The sequence below is a fragment of the Sipha flava genome, unplaced genomic scaffold (genome assembly GCF_003268045.1).
Source record: "Sipha flava isolate LNK unplaced genomic scaffold, YSA_version1 180_pilon_pilon, whole genome shotgun sequence".
In the NCBI taxonomy this organism is placed as follows: domain Eukaryota; kingdom Metazoa; phylum Arthropoda; class Insecta; order Hemiptera; family Aphididae; genus Sipha; species Sipha flava.
In genome coordinates this window covers 485,283-506,018 of record NW_020272187.1, presented here as the reverse complement: position 1 = coordinate 506,018, position 20,736 = coordinate 485,283, and the positions used below count along the sequence as shown (strand labels likewise).

Below are 20,736 nucleotides of genomic sequence, written 5' to 3'. Positions count from 1 at the left end.
TTGTATAAAGCATAGAAAAAAATGCATAAATGTATAAAAAAATGAAATAATAATCGTTAAAAGTCACTCAACTAACGAATTAAATCCAAAAAAACTAAAATGACGAAATTAGCAAATCTACTCTTCAAAATGTTACCTTCCATTAAATAATCAAAAACTCCAATCAATAGCCAATTTGTATAAAAAAAAAAAAACCTGCGTACGAACTAAATCCCAATAAAACCTTTTTTGGCGAATTAAGCTCGGGTTGTTTTAGAGTTTATATCAATTGAGTACCGTAAAATTTTAGGTATAATACTAACTCAGTTACTGATTCTCGTCAAATTTAAAAAAAGAAAAACATTTTGCTTCCCATTTTTACAGATTGAGGACTGTTCATACCAAAAAATTCTAGATGTATGGTTAAAAATGTTTTTTTTTTTTTTTAATATTTTATAACCTAATAAGGGTATAATATAATATGAATAATTTGTATATAATTAAATAAATATGGGTATTGATAAAATAACATTTTTTATAGTGGTAAAAATGATATAAACATTGTACATATTCAGATTTAGTTAATGTATTTGATATGAACGATCCTATATGTATATTAAGGCATATTCAGACAGTGCGGCATAATTGTAACAGTAACATATATTCAATGTCACGTGGCATAATTTCCGCTGTGTCTGGAATCTGGACGGTTGATTTTATATTTTACTCAAAATAATCATCGAGCTCAATTCGTATACTATTAGTTTCCTAACCCTAGACTCAATGAGTATATTATTATTTCTCCGTTCAGGTATAGAGACTCAATTAGTATACAACGTAAAAAATAAAATAAAATAACAAATTAATATTATTTATAATTATTCATTCTGAAAATCTTAACATTATACAGTGAAATCTCTGATTTTCATAAAATATATAGTTAATTTTAATTGATCATTTAAAAACAATCATCAATTATAATATATTTACAAGAATTGTAATAATTGTTCAATCGAAAAAATTCCAAAGTTTATTACATATTATAAAAGCTGGTCTAATACACTACGATCTAGTGGCGACGTTGCCACCATTGTCTCTGATGATTTCTTCAGTGCACAAATGAATATAATTAGTAATGTAGAATCAATAACGATAAAAATACACGGAAAAGAAATATTATATATAGTATTTTATAAAATATATGATAATAAGACAAATTAGTTTAACAAAATAAAATATATTCTGTTAAAATTTCATAAACTATCCAATTATTTTATTTAATTTTGCAGTTCAATAAATCATTTTTATAATCACATAAATTTAATTATGGTTCTACAATAACGATAAGTTATTGGGTATCTAATTATGTTATTGCTGTAAGTTATAGAGATATAAAATAAACTTAACAATTTAATGACTTGTTTTAGTAACTAATAATAAATTATATACAATGTTGAAGTTATAATAAGTAAATTGTAAAACATAATATTAATTTGTCGTTAAATTTTAATTATAATAAAATAAAATAAATTATTTTACTAAAAATTAAAAATAATTATAAGCCACATAAAAAGCTATATCATTAATCCTGGGATATTTCAGCAAATCTTGATAAGAATTTGATTCTAATGTGAATTTTAATATGCGGATATTCGGAAAATTCAAATCTTCGAATTTCATACCCATTTCTAAATGTAACACATAAAAACAATGATGTAGTTTTTTTAAAAAAATAAAATGAAACTAATGGCCAAAGCAGCCAAAGTTGTGATTAAGATCAATATAAAAAAAAAAAAAAACAGAATAATAAAAAAAATGTGTACCAAGATATACACAAAATATTATTTGCCTTTTTTGGTAGTACAGTGAAAACCCATAAACTGTAACAAATGCAACTATACGGTTCCAACAAAAAAATCGTGTCACAGATGTAGTGTATTCATAAGATTTATTATAATATTAACAATACGACGTAAATATTAATTAAATCGAAAACAATGTTATTACATTAAATTCTTAAATGTTACACTATGTATGATAAATGGTAATTATCTAAACTTTACAAACTTTCACGCAAAAATTCTTATATTATAATTAATAACTAAAATACTTATTTTTATATTTGGTTGTATACGCGAAAAACTGAAAATTATGATTAAAAATGAACTTGATATTTTTAAACAGGAGATATATGTAAGTATATATGTTACGGGCAAAAGCCGAAATCGGACAAACCTCAGAAATGCCCGGGCAAAACGCGAACTGTCTACAATCCTCGGGCAAAATGTCATATTTCGGCTTTTGACCGGGCAAACCTAATTATGACCAACCTCATTTGGGCAAAACTACCAAAACCGTATATGAGTTTTATCGTTAGGGCAAAACCTTAGAGTCTTAAATATGTTTGCTAATACTAAATACGATTTTATTACGATTATAGATGACCACGCGTATCTTGTTAATTTATCGCTGTTATTGTATTTAATCAACTCGTTATATTAAAGGTATACAAAATACACCTTATCTAAATGTACAATATTGTACTGATACTATACGAACTAGTATTTTGGTGAGCTTATATTAGTTCGTCTTTAGCAATGGCTAACGAAAAGTGAGTGTCTGATTTTAAAACTAAATTTGAATTAAAACTTAATGAAATTACAAAAAGTGAAAGTAGTGCTTTAATAAGTGATATAAGATACGATGAACTCATAAAAGAGGTAGAACAAGCAAAGGTCAATTCAAAGAAAACAACGAGCGAATACAGGAGACTAAATAGATTTGACATACTAACAATCGATGATTCTAAAAAGTTAATAGTTCCACTAAATAAATTATTATTTATAAAGTATTATTATATGTTTATTTTTATACAAATACTTAATATCATTATATTTTTATTATTATTTAAGTGTATTAAATTATATCAAAACAATATTTTATGATTATTATTTTTTTGTATTTAATATTAGTGAAGTTATTTCAAACGTTTCAGATTGGCCCAAGTGAGGTTTAAATGTATTAATTAAGTTTATTCAATTATATTTGTACAATAATATTTATTTTATAATTATTTGTATTTAGTATTAGTAAACGTATTTAAGACTTTAGGGTTTTGCCCTTATGATAAAAGTCAGTATACGGTTTTGGCAGTTTTGCCCAAGGATTGTGGGCAGTTTGCGTTTTGCCCGGGCATTTCTGAAATTTGTCCGATTTCGATTTTTGCCCGTAACCATGAACCGTTTAAGAGAAAATGTAGGAAAATTTAAGTCGGCTAAATCATAGCGAGTTGTTAGCGTTTGGATAATTAATTTGGATATTTAAGCCCTTTCTTACGTTTGAATAATAGGAGGAATAGGAGAAGGATTGAGAAGAATGAAGCGCATCTTCTGAAAATGGAAATTACGTGAAACTTAGTGAAGTTAAAAATAGTTGTAGGTGAAATACCTATTTGAAGAATATATTTTATTCGTTCTATAACAGTAGTTAAAAGTAATATAATAGTCAGTAAATATAATGAAAACTGTTAACAAAAAACCTTTCTTATGTTTGTCAACTTAAAGAGTCATTAAAGAGTTCTTTATAAACATAAAATCTTTAGCAGAACATTAAATGAGTCACAATACTCACAACTTATAAAAAAAAATTACCCAGGCTTAACTTCTAAGAAGATGAGCAAAATGCGGGTTACCGGATGTTTACATCCAAATAAATGATTCTTTATTGATAATTATCCTGCTTATCCATCTATTATTTATCAAAAATAGTCTTAAAAACTGAATGATACATAAAAATGTTGGTACACATTAACTATTAAGAGATCACAAAAAAAAATAACAAAACGATTAAAAAGCTTCAGTTAAAATCTATAATAATTAATATATTCTTCTGTTAATTATGTATTTTTTATTTATCTGTTATTAATGTTAATTATAATTTTATAATACAATATTTATAAATTAACACTTAATTTTGTAGTTTTTGCCATTTTTTATATCGATTGTAATTATTTATAGATTGGAAACTTAAAGGTTTCTTGTGTTTTAATGAATGATCACGGGGTCCAATCTAATTCTTTATGCTTCAATAACAAAACATTTATAATAAAAATAAGACACTAAAACAAATGAACAAACTATAAAATTGTCTTGTTATAGAAAAATACAAAGAAGAAAATTAGGTACCGATCCAGCTACTGGCATTATAAGTATCTAAATGTAAACTTGAAGCTATTTTCTTCCAAAATATTTACAGTTTTTATTTAAATATTTTTCAAACGCTATAGATATATAATTTTTAAATTAACACTTTTTACAATTATACTCATACAAATTATAAATCTTTATTTTAATAATTGATTACCTTCAGTTTAAATTGACACTATTTTGATATGTTTTATAAGTTATCCTATGTATTACTTTTCGTAGTAGTGTCTACTTTAACTTTTCAATTTTTTTTTATATCTTCGGTAAGGTTATCTATCAAGACCGTGAAATTACTATGCACCAGTTGAAAAGAGGACTGTAAAAAGGAAATTAAATTATAATTGACAGGAAATGATGAAATACTCTATAAATGTCAATTTTATTTAGTTTCGTGCAAATAATTTAAAACTACACAATTATACACAAAAGATTATAATCATTCATTTGTAGCGCATGTTTTTCAGAAAGTATTCAACTTTATTAAATAGTATTTTAAATTGTTAGTATTAAATAATAGATTTTGCATAATACAATAAATTCATAAAATATCCACCAAATGGCGATTTAACTAATTATTCAAATAATCCCCTTAAGTTCTATAGTAGCGCATACTGTACAATGATACAGTATATAATAAGTTATTACCAAAACAACACGATATATTGTTTGAGTGCATAATTTAAACTTTTCACTACCTTTACTTTGTACACGCATAAATTATAAAGTTTAAATCAATTGTTGCAAATGACACTTAGGCTAAACATATAAGTAGAAATTAAAATTATACGGCGTATTACGTAAATTATGTACACGACAAAATGTCAGTCGATGACATCATCGTTTAAAATCATACTTGAAAACTAAAAACTAAAATCGACAACTATATAATAACAATAAACGTTATTAATGAACATCGTATCAATCATCGCTTATTTCGTAGTATACCGACATAATGTATTAATAGGTCAGGTCAAATTAAAATCAAAACTATTAACGTTTATGTTGTAAGAACATGAATGCATGACTGGTCATATAAATAGCGTTCATGTACACAATAAAAATCAACACCTCAATCTGCTCGAGCCAACTGATATCTCGATTTTATAACAAAATCATGAAGCGATGCCTATATAAGGGGGTGGGGTAATGCATATATTACTAACAATTTCTTTTCGGACAAAATACCAATTTTTAATATTTTATGGAACTCAAAATAAAACAATCTAAAAAAATAATTATTTTGTATTTTTATTATAAGTTTTCAGCCATTCACGAAACAGCGTATTAACTTGTATTTACTAATATTATTAATACTATCTAGATATTTAAATTAAGAGAACAAAAAAATTATATCAATTATTTATTATAATATTCAACGACTGTGAACCCTATAATAAGCCTAAAAAATTATGTATATTTTTATTGACTTATGGAAAATAATAGGTATGGTAACAATTATAATAAAACTAAGAACAGGTAGGTCAACAAATGAAGATTAAAACATAGAAAATAAATAAAACAGTATAAAGATTTAAAATAAATAAACTGCATGGTTTGAAAGTAATAGATTTACCTATAAAAATATATAAGACAAAAATAACTGAGATATCGGAGATTTTATTAGCATTTAAAATAGCTCTTGTTAAAAATGAATTTTTTCCACGATTCGTTTTGAAATTAGGTTATTATGTATAGTATATAAGAATCTCTAGAAATAGGACAATTGGTAATGCAGGCTGTAACTATCTAAGATCATTTACGATATGATTATTTAACGATTTATAAATGAAAATATTCAATACAATTGCAAATCATAGGCGATATCGAATATCGTAATATAACGAATATGGCGTGATTTACTTACCGATGACCAGATGACCGTTTTTGACGTTCAGTATGCGCTGTACCTCTCCGGCCTCGCTGCCGGACTCGGACCCGGATTGATGATAGTGATGCTGCGGAGACGGTGGACACCATCGGTTCTGAATCATCTGTGGTTGTTTTGACTGGCCTTCATTGAAGCCGCGCAGTGTGCCGTAAATGGCCGAGGTGGACGGGCTCCTCTTGGGCACGGGCGGCAGCGGCCGGTCAGCAACCGCAGCCACCGGCGAGTCAGCGGTTCGTCGCCTGGTGGGCGGCTGCGGGGACGGGCCCTTCTTGGTGGGCCAGTACGCGGCCGGTTCGGCGGATTGCAGTGACCTCGGAGCTGCAGCACACGGCTGCGGCGAGAAGCTTACCCTCTTCGGGCTAGCCAACGCGACGGCCGCCGGCTCTTCGGCGGGCGCTTGCAGGGCGCCTCGTTTGAAAATCGGCTGGAACCTCTTCTGGCCACCACCGTCAGCCGGGGCCGCGTCTTCGTCCGTCTCGTAGATGGTCGACTGCCTGCTGGGTGATTCCCGAACGCACCCGATGGTGGCCCGATGCGGTAATCCGCGGACGAACGGGCTCCTCTCGGCCGCGGTCGCCGGCACGTTGCCGTAGATGACGACCTGCTGTTGCTGTTGCTGACGGAGAGCGGACGCGTACGCAGCGGCCGACGGCGCTGACGGTCCGGTGATCTTGACCTGGGCGCCGACGGGCATGAGCAACAACCTTTGCTGCTGCGGCCGCGTTTGCCGTTGCTGTTGCTGTGCCGGCACCGAACCGCCGTTGCGGTTGTTGTAGTACTGCGAGTACGGGACTATGGGAGCTGACCGGCGGCCCGACGACGAAGGACTACCACCCGAGTATTCCGGGATGGCGGCCACGCATGTGGACGACGACGACGAGACTAGTGAACAAGCGCTGTCCGCTCGGCGGCCGACGCCATAGTTGGCGTTCGCGTCGCGGTCGAAAGATCCGGGACTGACACTCCGAGACCGGAAATCATTTGCCGGGTTCGCGCGTCGGTTCGTCCCTTGCAGGTACTGAACGCGCTGCTGCTGTTGCTGCTGTTGTTGCAACCCGTACGTCGCGTTTCCGGCAGAGCTGCTGTTGTTGTCGAGACCGTTACTATTGTTGTTGTTGTTGTTGTTGCTGCTGACGAACGCCGTCTCGATTAGAGTCTTGCTCTGACGGTGGACCACTTGATGCGCGGACCCCGGCGGCAAAACGGCTCCTCCACTGACGTCCGCCGCCTTATTGTTGCTACTGAATATGGCGGGCGTCAACAACCGCCTTATGCCTTTTTTTTTCGCGCCGCCGCCACCGCTGCTGCCGCCTTCCGACGAGTCGGCTGCCGCCACTGCCACCACGGTCGGTCCCATGGTCCGTTGATTTCCTTTTTCGTCAACTTCGTCGTTATCGGCCAGTAAACCACATAGAGGAACAACTGAAAAACGATCATGACTCTCATTAGGGAACCGGTACATAACCGACGATACGACGAACGGACATTGGACAGATATCACCAAATATACGTGTAGTCGCTTCTATCGTCATCATTTATTAACCAAGGAGATGACAAGGGGGGAGGGGGTTATGATTGCTGGTAGATCGTATATCAACTCACGCGAAATATTTCGAAACTTCAAAAGAACAAAGTGTCGATTATAGATGATGTACTGAGTTGAAAAAAGAAAAACGATCAATACGATTGAACGATGGACTCAACATTAGGTTGTACAACTAAAGATGTATAAATACGTGTTACGGGCATTAAGGAATACCGGACAACCTATAGACTGCTCGGGCGATTTGAACCTCGATTATGAATATACATAATTACGTGCTACAAAGTGTCTTGAAATGCACGAAAATTCGACTGCTTAATTATTTTTCGTATAATGTTTTCTGATTGTATCGGCATAGCTTTTACTTTTATCAATACGAAACGAGAAAACAGTATATATAACATAAAACAATTTAAATACAGAGTAAGGAATATTATACTTATGTGTTACACATTGTTTTGTAAAAAATATATTTATGTATATTATGATAAGTTTAACTATTATTTATTTCTATTCTAAGTTCAAATTGCCTGGGCAGGACTGAATTGTCCGAGCAATGTGTGCATTGCCCGGTGTTCCATATGGCCCGTAACATGTCCATTTACAAGTTTGTCGTTTTTTTTTAACAAAATGGTTTCGAATTCGATTTTTTATAATTATACATATATTATAAAATATGGGAATTGTATAGTATTGGATATAATTAGAGCTGACTTGGTAATTAGTTTTTCTCAAAAACTTAAAAAAAAAATTGATTTTGTGCAAAAAAAATTTTCTCCAGTACAAAATGTATACTCATAAATATATTTTATGTTATTTGTAATAATATTATTCAGTTATAATTTGATCGATATTACATATATATATATATATTATTATTACCTAGACAAAAGAATCACAAAAAATACTTCATATTTTGATAGTAATCTGATTACCTGTATATACATGAAAAGTACAAATGTTTTTTAGAATTAATATCCTGAAATAATAGGAAAAAATTTAGAAATACATTAAAAATGTAAAAATCTGGAGACTCTCTATTATAGTAAAGCGTTTATTTACATTTTATTAGCTCGTTATTCTTTAATTAAGTGTAACCAAACACATAATATTTAATAAAGAACTAAGATATTTTTAACAATTATTATATATTATTAACAAATTTATTAGTTTCAATATTAATTATATGTTACTTAAATTATGGGACTAATACTGTGTTAGCACGTTAAACAATTAAACACACATGGCTTAAACTTCATTGAATCAATTTTTTTTTAAATTGTGAAAAATATGTGTGATTGTCTTATATTTTAAATTATTTCATGGCACTCTCAATTAAAATTTACGCCACCCTAGTTGAGAACCTCTACTATAATTTCTTGATTTCTGTATTAAATGCACAAACGAATCTAATTTATTATTGATATATTTCAACTATATTTCATAAAAGTAGTAATATTAAATCTATAAGCAAGTTCAATATATCTAATTGTTTAATTTACAAAACTTAACTGACAAATGCATGCTATTTACGCATCTAATAAAAACATTGTAAATAATAATGATAAATAAATTATTATACGCAATAGAAAAAAAGGAAAGAATGTTTTCAATAATTCAAATCCGATCAAATAATATAAAAATATAATGACAAAATCAAAAATACTATAAAAATTTTAATCGAAATCCAAAATTTGATATTTCAACTAAAGACAAGGATAAATTTAATTTAAAATAAATATTCAATATCATCTTATAAAAAACAAATTATTTAAAATCCAAAAATATACCACGTTAATATAAAATACTCGTAATATACTAAAATAATATATATTTAATTAAAAAACAATGTTATCACTGAACAATTTTAATGTAATTTAAAATATAGATAATTATAACACCATAGTGTAAAAATGAATAAATCATTTTATGTTGTACGTATTATTATAGATGGTATTCGTCTACGAAAAACTCATCCTGCTTCTCATTATATAGTACATGGATTGAATCTTAAAAACTTAAGTATTATTAATTTGGTAAGATAAATTTAAACATAACAACATAATCAAAATTGGAAACAGTTTTGTATATTTAAAATAAATCAAATCCATGACTTAAGAAATTATAAATATAAGCAACAATTCTGAAAATTTTGTTTTCACAGTTATCACTTTAACGTCTTAAACCCAATTTTATCAATGCGTTAATAAAGTATATTATATACAGAAATACAAATATTATATATTTATTTGAAAGGGATTTGTTTGTTTACACTAGTTATCAATGCATTCACACTAGATGTTAGCTCGAGCAAATGATGACGTATGCGTGTGTATGTATTTTATGATAATATACCCCTAATACTGTAAATACGAGTATCTATCTTATAATCGAAGTTTAGAAATCATAGTAATTGCACATTTACGATTTTTAAAGCTCTATTGATAATTAAGAGTTATAAAAGTTGTTTTTATGCATACTTGAATTATAAGTTATAATAAACGTATTAAAAGACATCATGCAATTATTTCGAACATTTTTGTTATATTGTACATTTTAGATGGTAAACGAAGCGAGGAATATATTGATATTACAGTGATGTTTTTTTTTTTATATAAATACATTTTCAGATAGATAATCTATATCAAAAGTTCCATACAGTAACTTATGAAATCTAAAATTGAACTTAACTGGTACTTTCGACAGGTAGTTATCGATTTACTCAGTCATTTTCCAAAGAATAAGGAAAATCTAAGAATAAACTGGAAATATTAGTGAATTTCTCTCACGAATATTTTCTTATTTTTTTGTTGTTGATAAATGTAATAGTTTCATAACTCTTGTGTTTCAAAAATTACATTTAATGGTTGTATTATAAAATTTTACTTAATCAAGCTATTTAACCTAATGTAATAAATTTAAAAAAAATTATTCTAAGTTTTAAAATTTGAAAAAAGTAGCCCTATCATTTACATGAATATTCAAAAAAATTTTAACTTTTTATCTCTAAGTTATTTAATGTGTAAATTATGGCAAATTTCGCAAATATCATTCTACAAATACAATAATTAATCATTACTTCCAGATTTATAAAAATATATATGATTTATATAAATAAGAAATTACCCCCCAAAACTCAATAATATTAGCTTTTTAATGACAAAAATTATCTATTAATTGTTTTTGTTTAAATTGATAAAAATTGAATGAACTTGAGTAGATATATTTATTGAATATAATAAATTTGGAAAGGGAGATTTTGAGTTTGGGGAGAACAAATTTGTAATTGAAGTTAACGAGATACGAAAATAAGATATAAAATAGTTTTATATAAACTTTAACCAACGCTTTTCCTCGCAAACAAATAATTAAATACTTATACTTAACAGCATAAATTATTTCTAATGTAATCAAAAAGTTGAATAATACGTTTTATTAATAAATCAAAAAACAATGAATTGGAAGGAAAAGAATTTTTAATTTATGTGGTAAAAGTAAGAGCAATGCCATAAGATATTATATTTGCGTTTTTTAATTCGTGTAAATAAGCATTAGTGTTTGGATGGGATTTTTTATAATATCCATAATGTACAATTGGTTTTAAACATGTTTTCCTCCCTTCATATTACTATTATTAAAATACATTAAAAAATTTAAAACTACATCATCATATAGTTCTACATAAACACTGAATTTTAAGTTTTTACATTTTTAAACACAAATCTTGTAACTAAATATATTTCGTGTTAAATAAACATTATTACATAAATATTTACTTAATATGAACTAATCAATACTAAAAATTTAAAAAATCTAAAAAATATTTTATCATTTTACAATTTATTGATTTTTAAATTATTAAAATTATAAAATTACATTGCGTGAATATGAAATTAATTTTCAATACAATGGGTAGGGACTAGATATCTAAGTAGGTATGTATATACGTATTCTTTTGTGAAAAATATCCTAAACAAGGTTATTCGTTTACACACACCATAAAATACATCTTAAAAAAAAAACGCAAATAATTCAAAATGACCTTATAAATTTGACCATTGCCAAATGTTCGAACAATTCAACAATCCCATATAATTGGAATTTGAGTTTATGTTGAAGTACATATATACCAACAAATATTATTATCATTGAAATCGAATATGAAAGCACACGTTTTGGATTTTCATTAACAATATTAAAAGAAACACGAGTTTTTGTATAAGCATATCCTTATATATAATAAAAAAAAAACAAATAATATAAAACCAGCAGATCCGATAACTAATTTATTCAAATAAAATTATATTTCAATATAATACACTCAGATTTTTATTATTTCGTTTTCTTATTTATTTTTTATACAGGTAAGATAAGATTAAAATTGCTGTAACATATTAAAATCTTATAAATGATTCATGCGTAGAATTATGTTTTAAATCTAATACATAATAATACATGCCAACTACCAAGCCATGTAATTTTATAATAACAATAATGCTCCCTACGTGTGTATTGCCTACTTCCTCGGTCTTAATTTTTTCTTATTAAGCGCTTGTTTACATTCAGTTAACACGAATCGTTCGACATTGACCTTTTAAGGCTTGATATACAGAATGAACATACTGAGAAATATTTCAAAACGTTTTGTTAAAATATCAATAGAATTTTTCAAAATTGTTTAAACTATTAGTTGATAAATTCTAAAGATGAAAAGAGTAAAATTTAGAATAACAATACAAAAAATTGACAAAAAAAAACCTATATAAATTATTTACTTAGTTATACTATACATATTTACAGATATTAATAACCTATATATTACCTATACTTATATCCTGCTTAATTTATGATAAACGATGATTAAAATAAAATAATTTTAACGTATATTCAATAAGCATAAAGATATTTGTATTATTCCATAGTTAATTTCAAAAATTATACAAAATACAAAAATGTTTTATAAATCATTAGTTAATAAAGTAAAATTATAATAATTGTAATTATAATGTGATCAATTTATATTGACGATTATAAAATGATATTAGTTTTACTAAATTAATTAGTTAAAAGTTAAAGTTAAATTAATTAGTATTGATAAAATTTTTAGAGAAAATCAGCAAAATATATTAAATAATTTTCAAATTCAAAAGGTAAAATTTAATATTCAAGGTAATTCATTTATGAAATATTAAAATATTTCGGGATTATAATTTTTCAAAAGTTACAACATAATATACAACATGGCATCACAAAGAATGCTACTTGGATTATGACTTAAATATTTACCAAGTATAATATAAATTTATTTTTACATATATAAAACATGTGTACATAAAAATTATACATATGTCGACTCATTGCATCTTAAATACTTACATAAAGTCTACTATTAATCATCAACTACCATATTTAAATAATATAGTTAAAGCACCACTTATTTAAGTTAATAAATATTTAACCAATTACACGTACTACAAAAATTCTCAATAAAAAAATAATGTCGACAAGCCCAACAAAAATATGTTGCTAATAATTGAATTCGAGGCTGAAACGTTCATTTATGCATCATTACACTTTGTTAAGGCTAACTTAATGTAATATGATTATTTTCAAATAATGAACTAAACTATTCTGTTTATTTTTATCTGAATTTCTTACAATATCAAAAATAAAAATGATGCGTTGATATTTTGTAACCATTGATTAAAAATTCTAGTATAATGAAGTAACATGTTAACAGAAAAAATAATACACATAATTGAGTATGTTAAAATTGTATAAAACCCAGTAAAACCTAAAAAAAATATAGAGGTTTTTTCAGAAATATATATATAATATATGTGTTTATATATTATATATTATTAATACAATATTTTAATAATTGGCTAATGGTTTCAGTTGCCAGTCCCCACTTAAGATATATAACAATAAAAAAAAGAATTGGGATGTTATTCGTACTCGTAATTTTTATACTTATACAGTCACAATAATAATTAATACATTACAGATATTACAACACAGATTTTAAGTACTTATTCAACAATTGATGACGATTGACACAGTTTCATTGATTTATACTTTTAAGATTAATTTAAAAAACGAAGTAAAAAATTTAGAAAATATCTCGGAAAATATTTACATTATTTTATTTCAGAAATATTTTTAAATACATGTTATTTACCATCGAAAATTCAATAAGGGTATCAATTATCATAAATATTAATTATAAAACTGAAATATTCAAATATAAAAAGTGTACAAAAAATCAAAATGCGCCCTTACATAATATAATCAATCTAAGAAATTAGTCATATTAATTAATAAAAATACATTTTTTTTTATATTTTCGATCAAATTTTACCAATTAAGAATAAAATATCAGCTAAACTTACATACAATTTTAAAATAAAAATACTCAATAATAATATATGTTGGTATAACCAATATTTAATGTGGATGCATTTAAATGTCTGTCTATAAAAAAAAAAGCAAAAAATAAACTACAAGAACTTCCTATTCAAATTTATTTTCAACAAAGATTTAATAATTACCTTCTATAAGAATATGCTTGTAATTTAAAAACGTGTACATACGAATTTTCTAAGGTCAAACTATTTTTATGGGCGGTCAAGTTATAGCAACGTCTATGAAGCACAAATAAACACACTGTCTATAATTTTTGTAATGATAACGTTTACAAGTACTCAGTATATTTCACATTCAAATTTTAAATTCAAATCATAATAATTATTGGATTTAAGATGACCATAAAACATATAAAATTTTATGAATTTTAATTTCTTGTGTTTTAACAGTTATTAGGTAGTTATATTTTTTAATCATAATAATGTTAAATATTTAGATATTAAAAATGAAATAACACAACATTTTAGTGTGTAAAGAAACAATATATCTGTTATATAATCTGCAGCTAAAACTAAAGTAAGTATGTTCTTGAACTGCTTATTATCAGTAAAATAAATAAATATTAACAATGTAACTTATATGATTTTTCAAGAACGAAACACTAAAATTATTAAGTATAAAAATACTATTACAACGAAAAAACTCCATTTAAATAGTTAGGCATTATGTTAGGTATTATATAAAGATCAGGTGGATATATAACATTTAAATACATGTTAAGTATTAATATTGTACTATATAATCGTATCCAACAATATTTTAACTGCAGGTAAATTAACTCGTTGAAATAAAATGTCTTTACAGAAAAACAGTTTATAATATACTGAATAATGCTACGGAAAATAATAACGAAAACTTTATTTAACAACTTTTAATATTTCGGTGAGTATTTAAAATAAAACTTAACAGACCAACACATTTTATTATTTAACGCGAGCTCGCACAGACATTTGAAACCAATAAACCAAAGAATGCGAGTAGATAATAAACTCGACAGTGTTAGAATCCTCAATTGCATCCCTACATCTATATTTAGGATATGTATTTATTGTGAACATTTTCTGACTTAAAATACAACTATACTCTAATATAATATAAGTACACTCATATCGATTCACTGCCGACAGAAATTCGGTTTCGATGAGATAGCTGTATACTTGAAATTGTGCATTATTGTTAGTACATGTACAAACAGAAACAATAAAGCAGCCAAAATTGTTATCAGGACGTTATATATTGAATGGAAGTAATAAAACAGAGTTATATTATCTTAAAATTATAAATAAGTATCTAAATTATATAATGATTTATTTAATCATGCGGAAATAAGAATAAAAACGCATTATAATAGTGTCAATGGAGCACATTAATTTATAAAAATAAATCGATGGTCTCGAGTAGATAAGATTTAATTAAATTTATCTGTAAGAAATTAAGATGTTTTTTTTATTTTAAAGTAGTTTATTTTTCACAAAACTCACTAAAAAATAGTATTTTTTATCCCTGAGCAGTTTCGACATTTTTGCTTACTCAGTCCTTCTCAAGCCGTGAAAATATTAGTTTTCTTTTTGCTCAACTATACCTTAAGTCTAAAGTCCCAAAACTCGGTCACAGATATACTTAAAATTTATAACACATAATTCTACAGGGTTTTATTTTTTAATGAAATACACTCACTCAATACTTTTTTAAAATACCAAAAATATTAAGTAAAAGCTATTTTATACGTGAAACAATAAATACATTAAATCTATCTAAAAAAAAACACCTCAGAAAAATCAAGATAAACGACCGATTTATATATATTTCATATATAAACGAAAAATGTTCAACTTTATTTAATAATGTGATTTTCTATCATATTTAGTTACCAAAAGATAAATGTTTAATACAGTAAGTGCAAGAGTTATGAACCTTATTCTAGCGTTAACATAATATATATATATATCAAACAAAAAGGTTTCACTAACAAAAATATAATTCTTAAATAATTCTAGATATGGATAAATTTAAATACATTTACCAAATGTTATTATAATAATAAAGTGTACAGACTACTCAAACTGCCACCATCACACACTAAAATTTAGAAACACGTTTAATTTTTCAAGTGCCATCGCTGCCAAACTTCATATTATATCATCAGCTACCTATTATAGTCAACATCTATTATACGATATTAATAATAACATAGAACAATATAATTGATTTTCTTAAAGTTCGTAACTAAGAAATTATAGATACGTTGTAAATATTATTAAACATAGTGACATTATATTTTGTATAAACATTTCTGTTTAGTAGAAGATCTATTCTTATGATTTAGATTAGAGAATAATTAGAATATCATTATAAAATCTACAGATATTAAAAATATGTTTAGTAGACACCCAAATTAAACCTCGACTAATATGCATCATTCAACTAAATGATTGAAAATCTTAGACGACACATATTAAAAAAACTTTGAAGTAAAATATAAATTTCAATAAATTTATTTCATTAGATATATAGGTACATATTAAATACTAAACATACAAATTGTAAAACACAATAGATTTCACAAAATATATTATGATAAAAACAAATATTAACATTTTATAAAATACATGATAATCTGGTCACTTAATTTGTCGTTTGACAGAAACAATAATGAAAAATCATAAAATTAAATTATTTTAATAAAAAAAATCAAAAATAATGATGTTCACTATTAATTTAAATTTAATTATTTTATAATACGTAGGATCGTTATTATTCCTTACAAAAATATGTCACATTTTGATAGTGCATACGTATATATTAAATTTAAATGTACATAAATACGAAATAATACACAAAACCATATGACTTAAGAAGTATTTTAATTATTTCAATAAAAATATTTTTAAGTTCTTCGTTATTTAACCTCGAATTAGCTATTTTATTACTAGAAAAAAAGAAAGGAAACAAAAAATTGTAAACGTTTTTCAAAAAATCAAACTTAAATAGATACAATTTTTTAATTTCACTTATTAAAAAGAAAATATTTTTCAAAACTTTTAATTCGTATAAATAAAAAAACTTATAAATATAAAAAAAAATCAATAATAAGAGTAAAGCGAGTATTTGTGAAAAGACTAAAAATGAATTTTTATTACGTACCGAAACATTCTGCTCACGTTTAACTTTTAATAATCATTAGGAATTGATAAAACATTAATTCGCTATTATACTTTAGTTATACGCATCAACAATTTCAGAAAATTATTTTAATATGAAATTTGAACGTTACTGCGAAATATTACGAATACCAATTAAAAATAAATAAATAAATAAATATTTGAAATATAGAAATCAAATACATTTAATAAATACTTAGGATGAAATATTATTATATTTGTACCCATGATAGGTTTCGAATTAAAAATTCGTCATAAGGTATATATTTATTTATAATTAATTTAAGAGTATTAAAAATTTAATAATTTTTATTATTAAAAATGAATGCAATTTTAACGCTAACTTATATAAATAAAAGTACACAACCCACGAAAGTATAAAATGAAATTAAAAACCTATACATCAGTATCAATCAGTCATTTATATGACTTTTACGACTTTTTTTTTTTTAATTGTTTATTTGATTTGTACAATCTATACAAATGTAGTATAATAAGCATAATGGATAACAAAATAATAGAAAACAAAATTTAATAGAAGGGCTTGAGTGAAGGAGCCGCCCACTGGCGACACTTTGGCAATAAATAAATACAACTAATTGCTGGAATTCATACTTTTCTAAATAGCGATTATTTAACGCTATGGCAGGACGGTAAAAAAAAATTGTGAGTACAAAAATCCCACATTCTCACGGAGGGATATTCGAAAACAACAAGCAAAGGGTTTCTTTACTACATATAAAACAATTATTATATATTATATTTGTTGTAAGTATATATATGTTTTATATAAAATTGAAATAGGTACATATCACATAAATATAGGTACCCTTTGTTCGCCATGCTCCCCCTTCAAATGGAGAATAATATATTTATTGTCTGTAATGGTTGAAAATAGAAATGCTTTGAGTTTTTCTTAACATATTATAACGTCACCGATTACAATTTCATTTGGTCTATAAACACATCACTAACCAATACCATTTCTAACAATTTGGAAACAAGAAGCGTCCAACAAATCGCTCAAACAATTACACCAGTTGGATTGCTTTGCTTGAAAGCATAAAAAATAAACTAATCAGAAAACTCTTGTCTATTTTCATAATTATGGCCACACAAAAATAAACTTTTTGAAAAAAACCAATACGTTGTGTTTTTTTGTACACGGAAAAACGTAAAATATTTTCTAATTTAAATTTAACAGATGACGATTTTCAGCATCTTTCGTTTGCTAGTTTAGCAAAAATGTCCTTCGATTTGTCGAGAAAGACGTTTAATTAAAATTTGTCAACTACGTTCACGAAATAAACGCTCATAAAATTATCATTATTTTCAGTTATCCTCGATCAAAACGTGCATTACCTATGCAAACATGTATTGAAAATAATTTTACAGTGCTTTTCGTATAATCCGTTTACTATTAGCTACACGGTGATGGTCACTACTGGTATCGTATTTTACTTCATCGTCAGCAGGTTTCTCGTGTATTGTGATTCTACAAACATCATATTCCGCCCTGAACTGCCACACCAAGATATGAAAATCAAACATCCGATTCCGTCGTAAAACCATTTAAATCGTGCCGTTCCGGGACACGCGCATACGCACCGTTCGGGCGGTACACGCGCAGAGGGGAGGCGCATCGTTGAAATATCGCGCGTATTCGCCGCGACAACGGGGATAATTGTTGTTAGGGCTCACCTTGTTCTGACAATCCCTCGCGGCACAGCTTCGCGGATGAAACAGGATTCGCGCGAATCGTACGGGAAACACGAAAAACAGTATCACGGGGCGGTAGGCAAACGATAACGCTGAAAAATACCGGACGGAACTATATATATATCGCACGCGCGAGCGCAAGAACGGCACGACGACGGACCGACACGGCAACCGGTCCCGCACGTAACTGCTCGACGGTCCGCGGTCGGCGGCGGTGCCGGGAGTCGGATGAATCGGTTTCGCCGCCACTGCACTGCTCGTCGACGGTGGGTCGTTCGTCTCTTGGGTGCCACTTCAGCCAACCGAACCGGTGCGCGCGGCGGTTATCTCGCGCCCGCGTAGGGACACGGTCGTGCCAACGCACCGGACGCCGCCATCCCTTACGCCCTAGTTGGCACCACTGACTCGGTGGCTGCGCGCCGCGTGTTCCGCGGGGGAACCCGGTTGCTCTCCGGACCAGAATGATCAGCTGCAGCCGTTCGGTACGCACTGTGACGCGACCGTGACCTTGACTCGGTGTTACCGCGGAAGAATGGGAAAATATTACTATATACGTTCGAAATCGTAATAATACGTTTTCAGCTGCAGAGGTATGTGCGCACCGCAATGCAGAGTCAATCGCGTCTAAATATAGAAAATACGGATTGGATTGTTGCGAACCGAATTCCTGGAAATCTGGAATTCGGTTTTCTCGGAGGTATTTCTTGTGCTCATATCTCGTGACACGTAAAAACTTATGAAATTGACTACCAAATAAGAATCTATACTTGGCTTCAAACAAACGTCTACGTTACGATCGAATAGGTATCACGATTAATAGCAATAGTACGGTAATAGTAATTCATTTTCGGAGAGGAGCAAAAGTTGGTACTCATCGGACGACTTATGCAAATGCGAATCCCTGGCAAAAAATGTTTCCAGAAAAATAATTACAGGTGAATAGAGCTATTGGGAGAATATAATTAAAAAATAATTATGGTACAATTGTTTTCAATCGATAATATTATTTTTTTGTGCGCGGAAGACAGATGGAATAACAACTAACCCGTGCATATTTTATTTTACGTACCTATTCAAATTTGACTTGGTGTAAAACCAGAAACTTTGGCTGTTTCTTTCATTTCAGGTTTAGATTTTACGGTTTTGGTATTAATTTGATCGGATGCATTGTTATGTTCGAGATGAATACCGAAGACTTTGTTATTAAATTGTTTTTTAAACAGTTGGACGCTTAAAACAATTATTTTTCATGCATTTCCGCCGAATAAACTGATAACATTCTTTGTATTTTATATGCATACATAAAACCGTTTAAAGTGATTTTTCGATATTTTTATTCGATTGCAATATTTCCATCGTTGTGCGCAAAACGAATTACGCGAATAATCGATTGAACGCAGAGTGATGACGTAAAAAAAATGATCACATCAATATCCTCAATTTTATAGATCGACAAATTATGTTATTTTACAAATGCATATAATCGTTTTTTCAGATAAATATAGTATAACCCTACCCGTATCTATTAAATAAAATTAAAAATATTATTTTTATTACGTTTATTTCCAACGTAGCCACTTCACAGAAAATACTACAAAAAAAATACTTACAAAAAAAATATTTATGAATTTTTATGGGTTCCCGACAATTTTACGACGACGTCGAATTATAAATTATTATTAATATTTTTGCAGATTTCGACAGAAGACAGAACGTCGCCGTCGTCACATAGATATATACGTATATTTCGTAATATAAACACCATGATTGCACTTTCAGCCACGGAGGACTCATAAATAATTCTCCTTGACGGAA

At 28.4% G+C, this 20,736-nt stretch overlaps 1 protein-coding gene across 14 annotated transcripts in view; it reads right to left on the bottom strand.

Annotated features, from left to right (window-relative positions):
* The window catches only part of LOC112680806 (coiled-coil domain-containing protein AGAP005037), a 174,517-nt gene extending 155,338 nt beyond the window's left edge, over positions 1–19,179 (bottom strand). For 8 of the 14 annotated variants that reach the window (XM_025551006.1, XM_025551008.1, XM_025551014.1 and 5 more), the window contains exons 1-2: positions 18,904–19,177; positions 6,049–7,494 (exon numbers count right to left, since the gene is read on the bottom strand). In XM_025551006.1, the coding sequence (XP_025406791.1) occupies positions 6,049–7,429 (1,381 nt within the window). In that variant the 5' untranslated portion in view covers positions 7,430–7,494; positions 18,904–19,177. Of the gene's footprint in view, positions 1–6,048; positions 7,495–18,903 lie in introns of all 14 variants that reach the window. The other 6 variants (XR_003148350.1, XM_025551009.1, XM_025551013.1 and 3 more) reach the window with 2 other exon arrangements.
* Between the last annotated feature and the right edge of the window lie 1,557 nt (positions 19,180–20,736).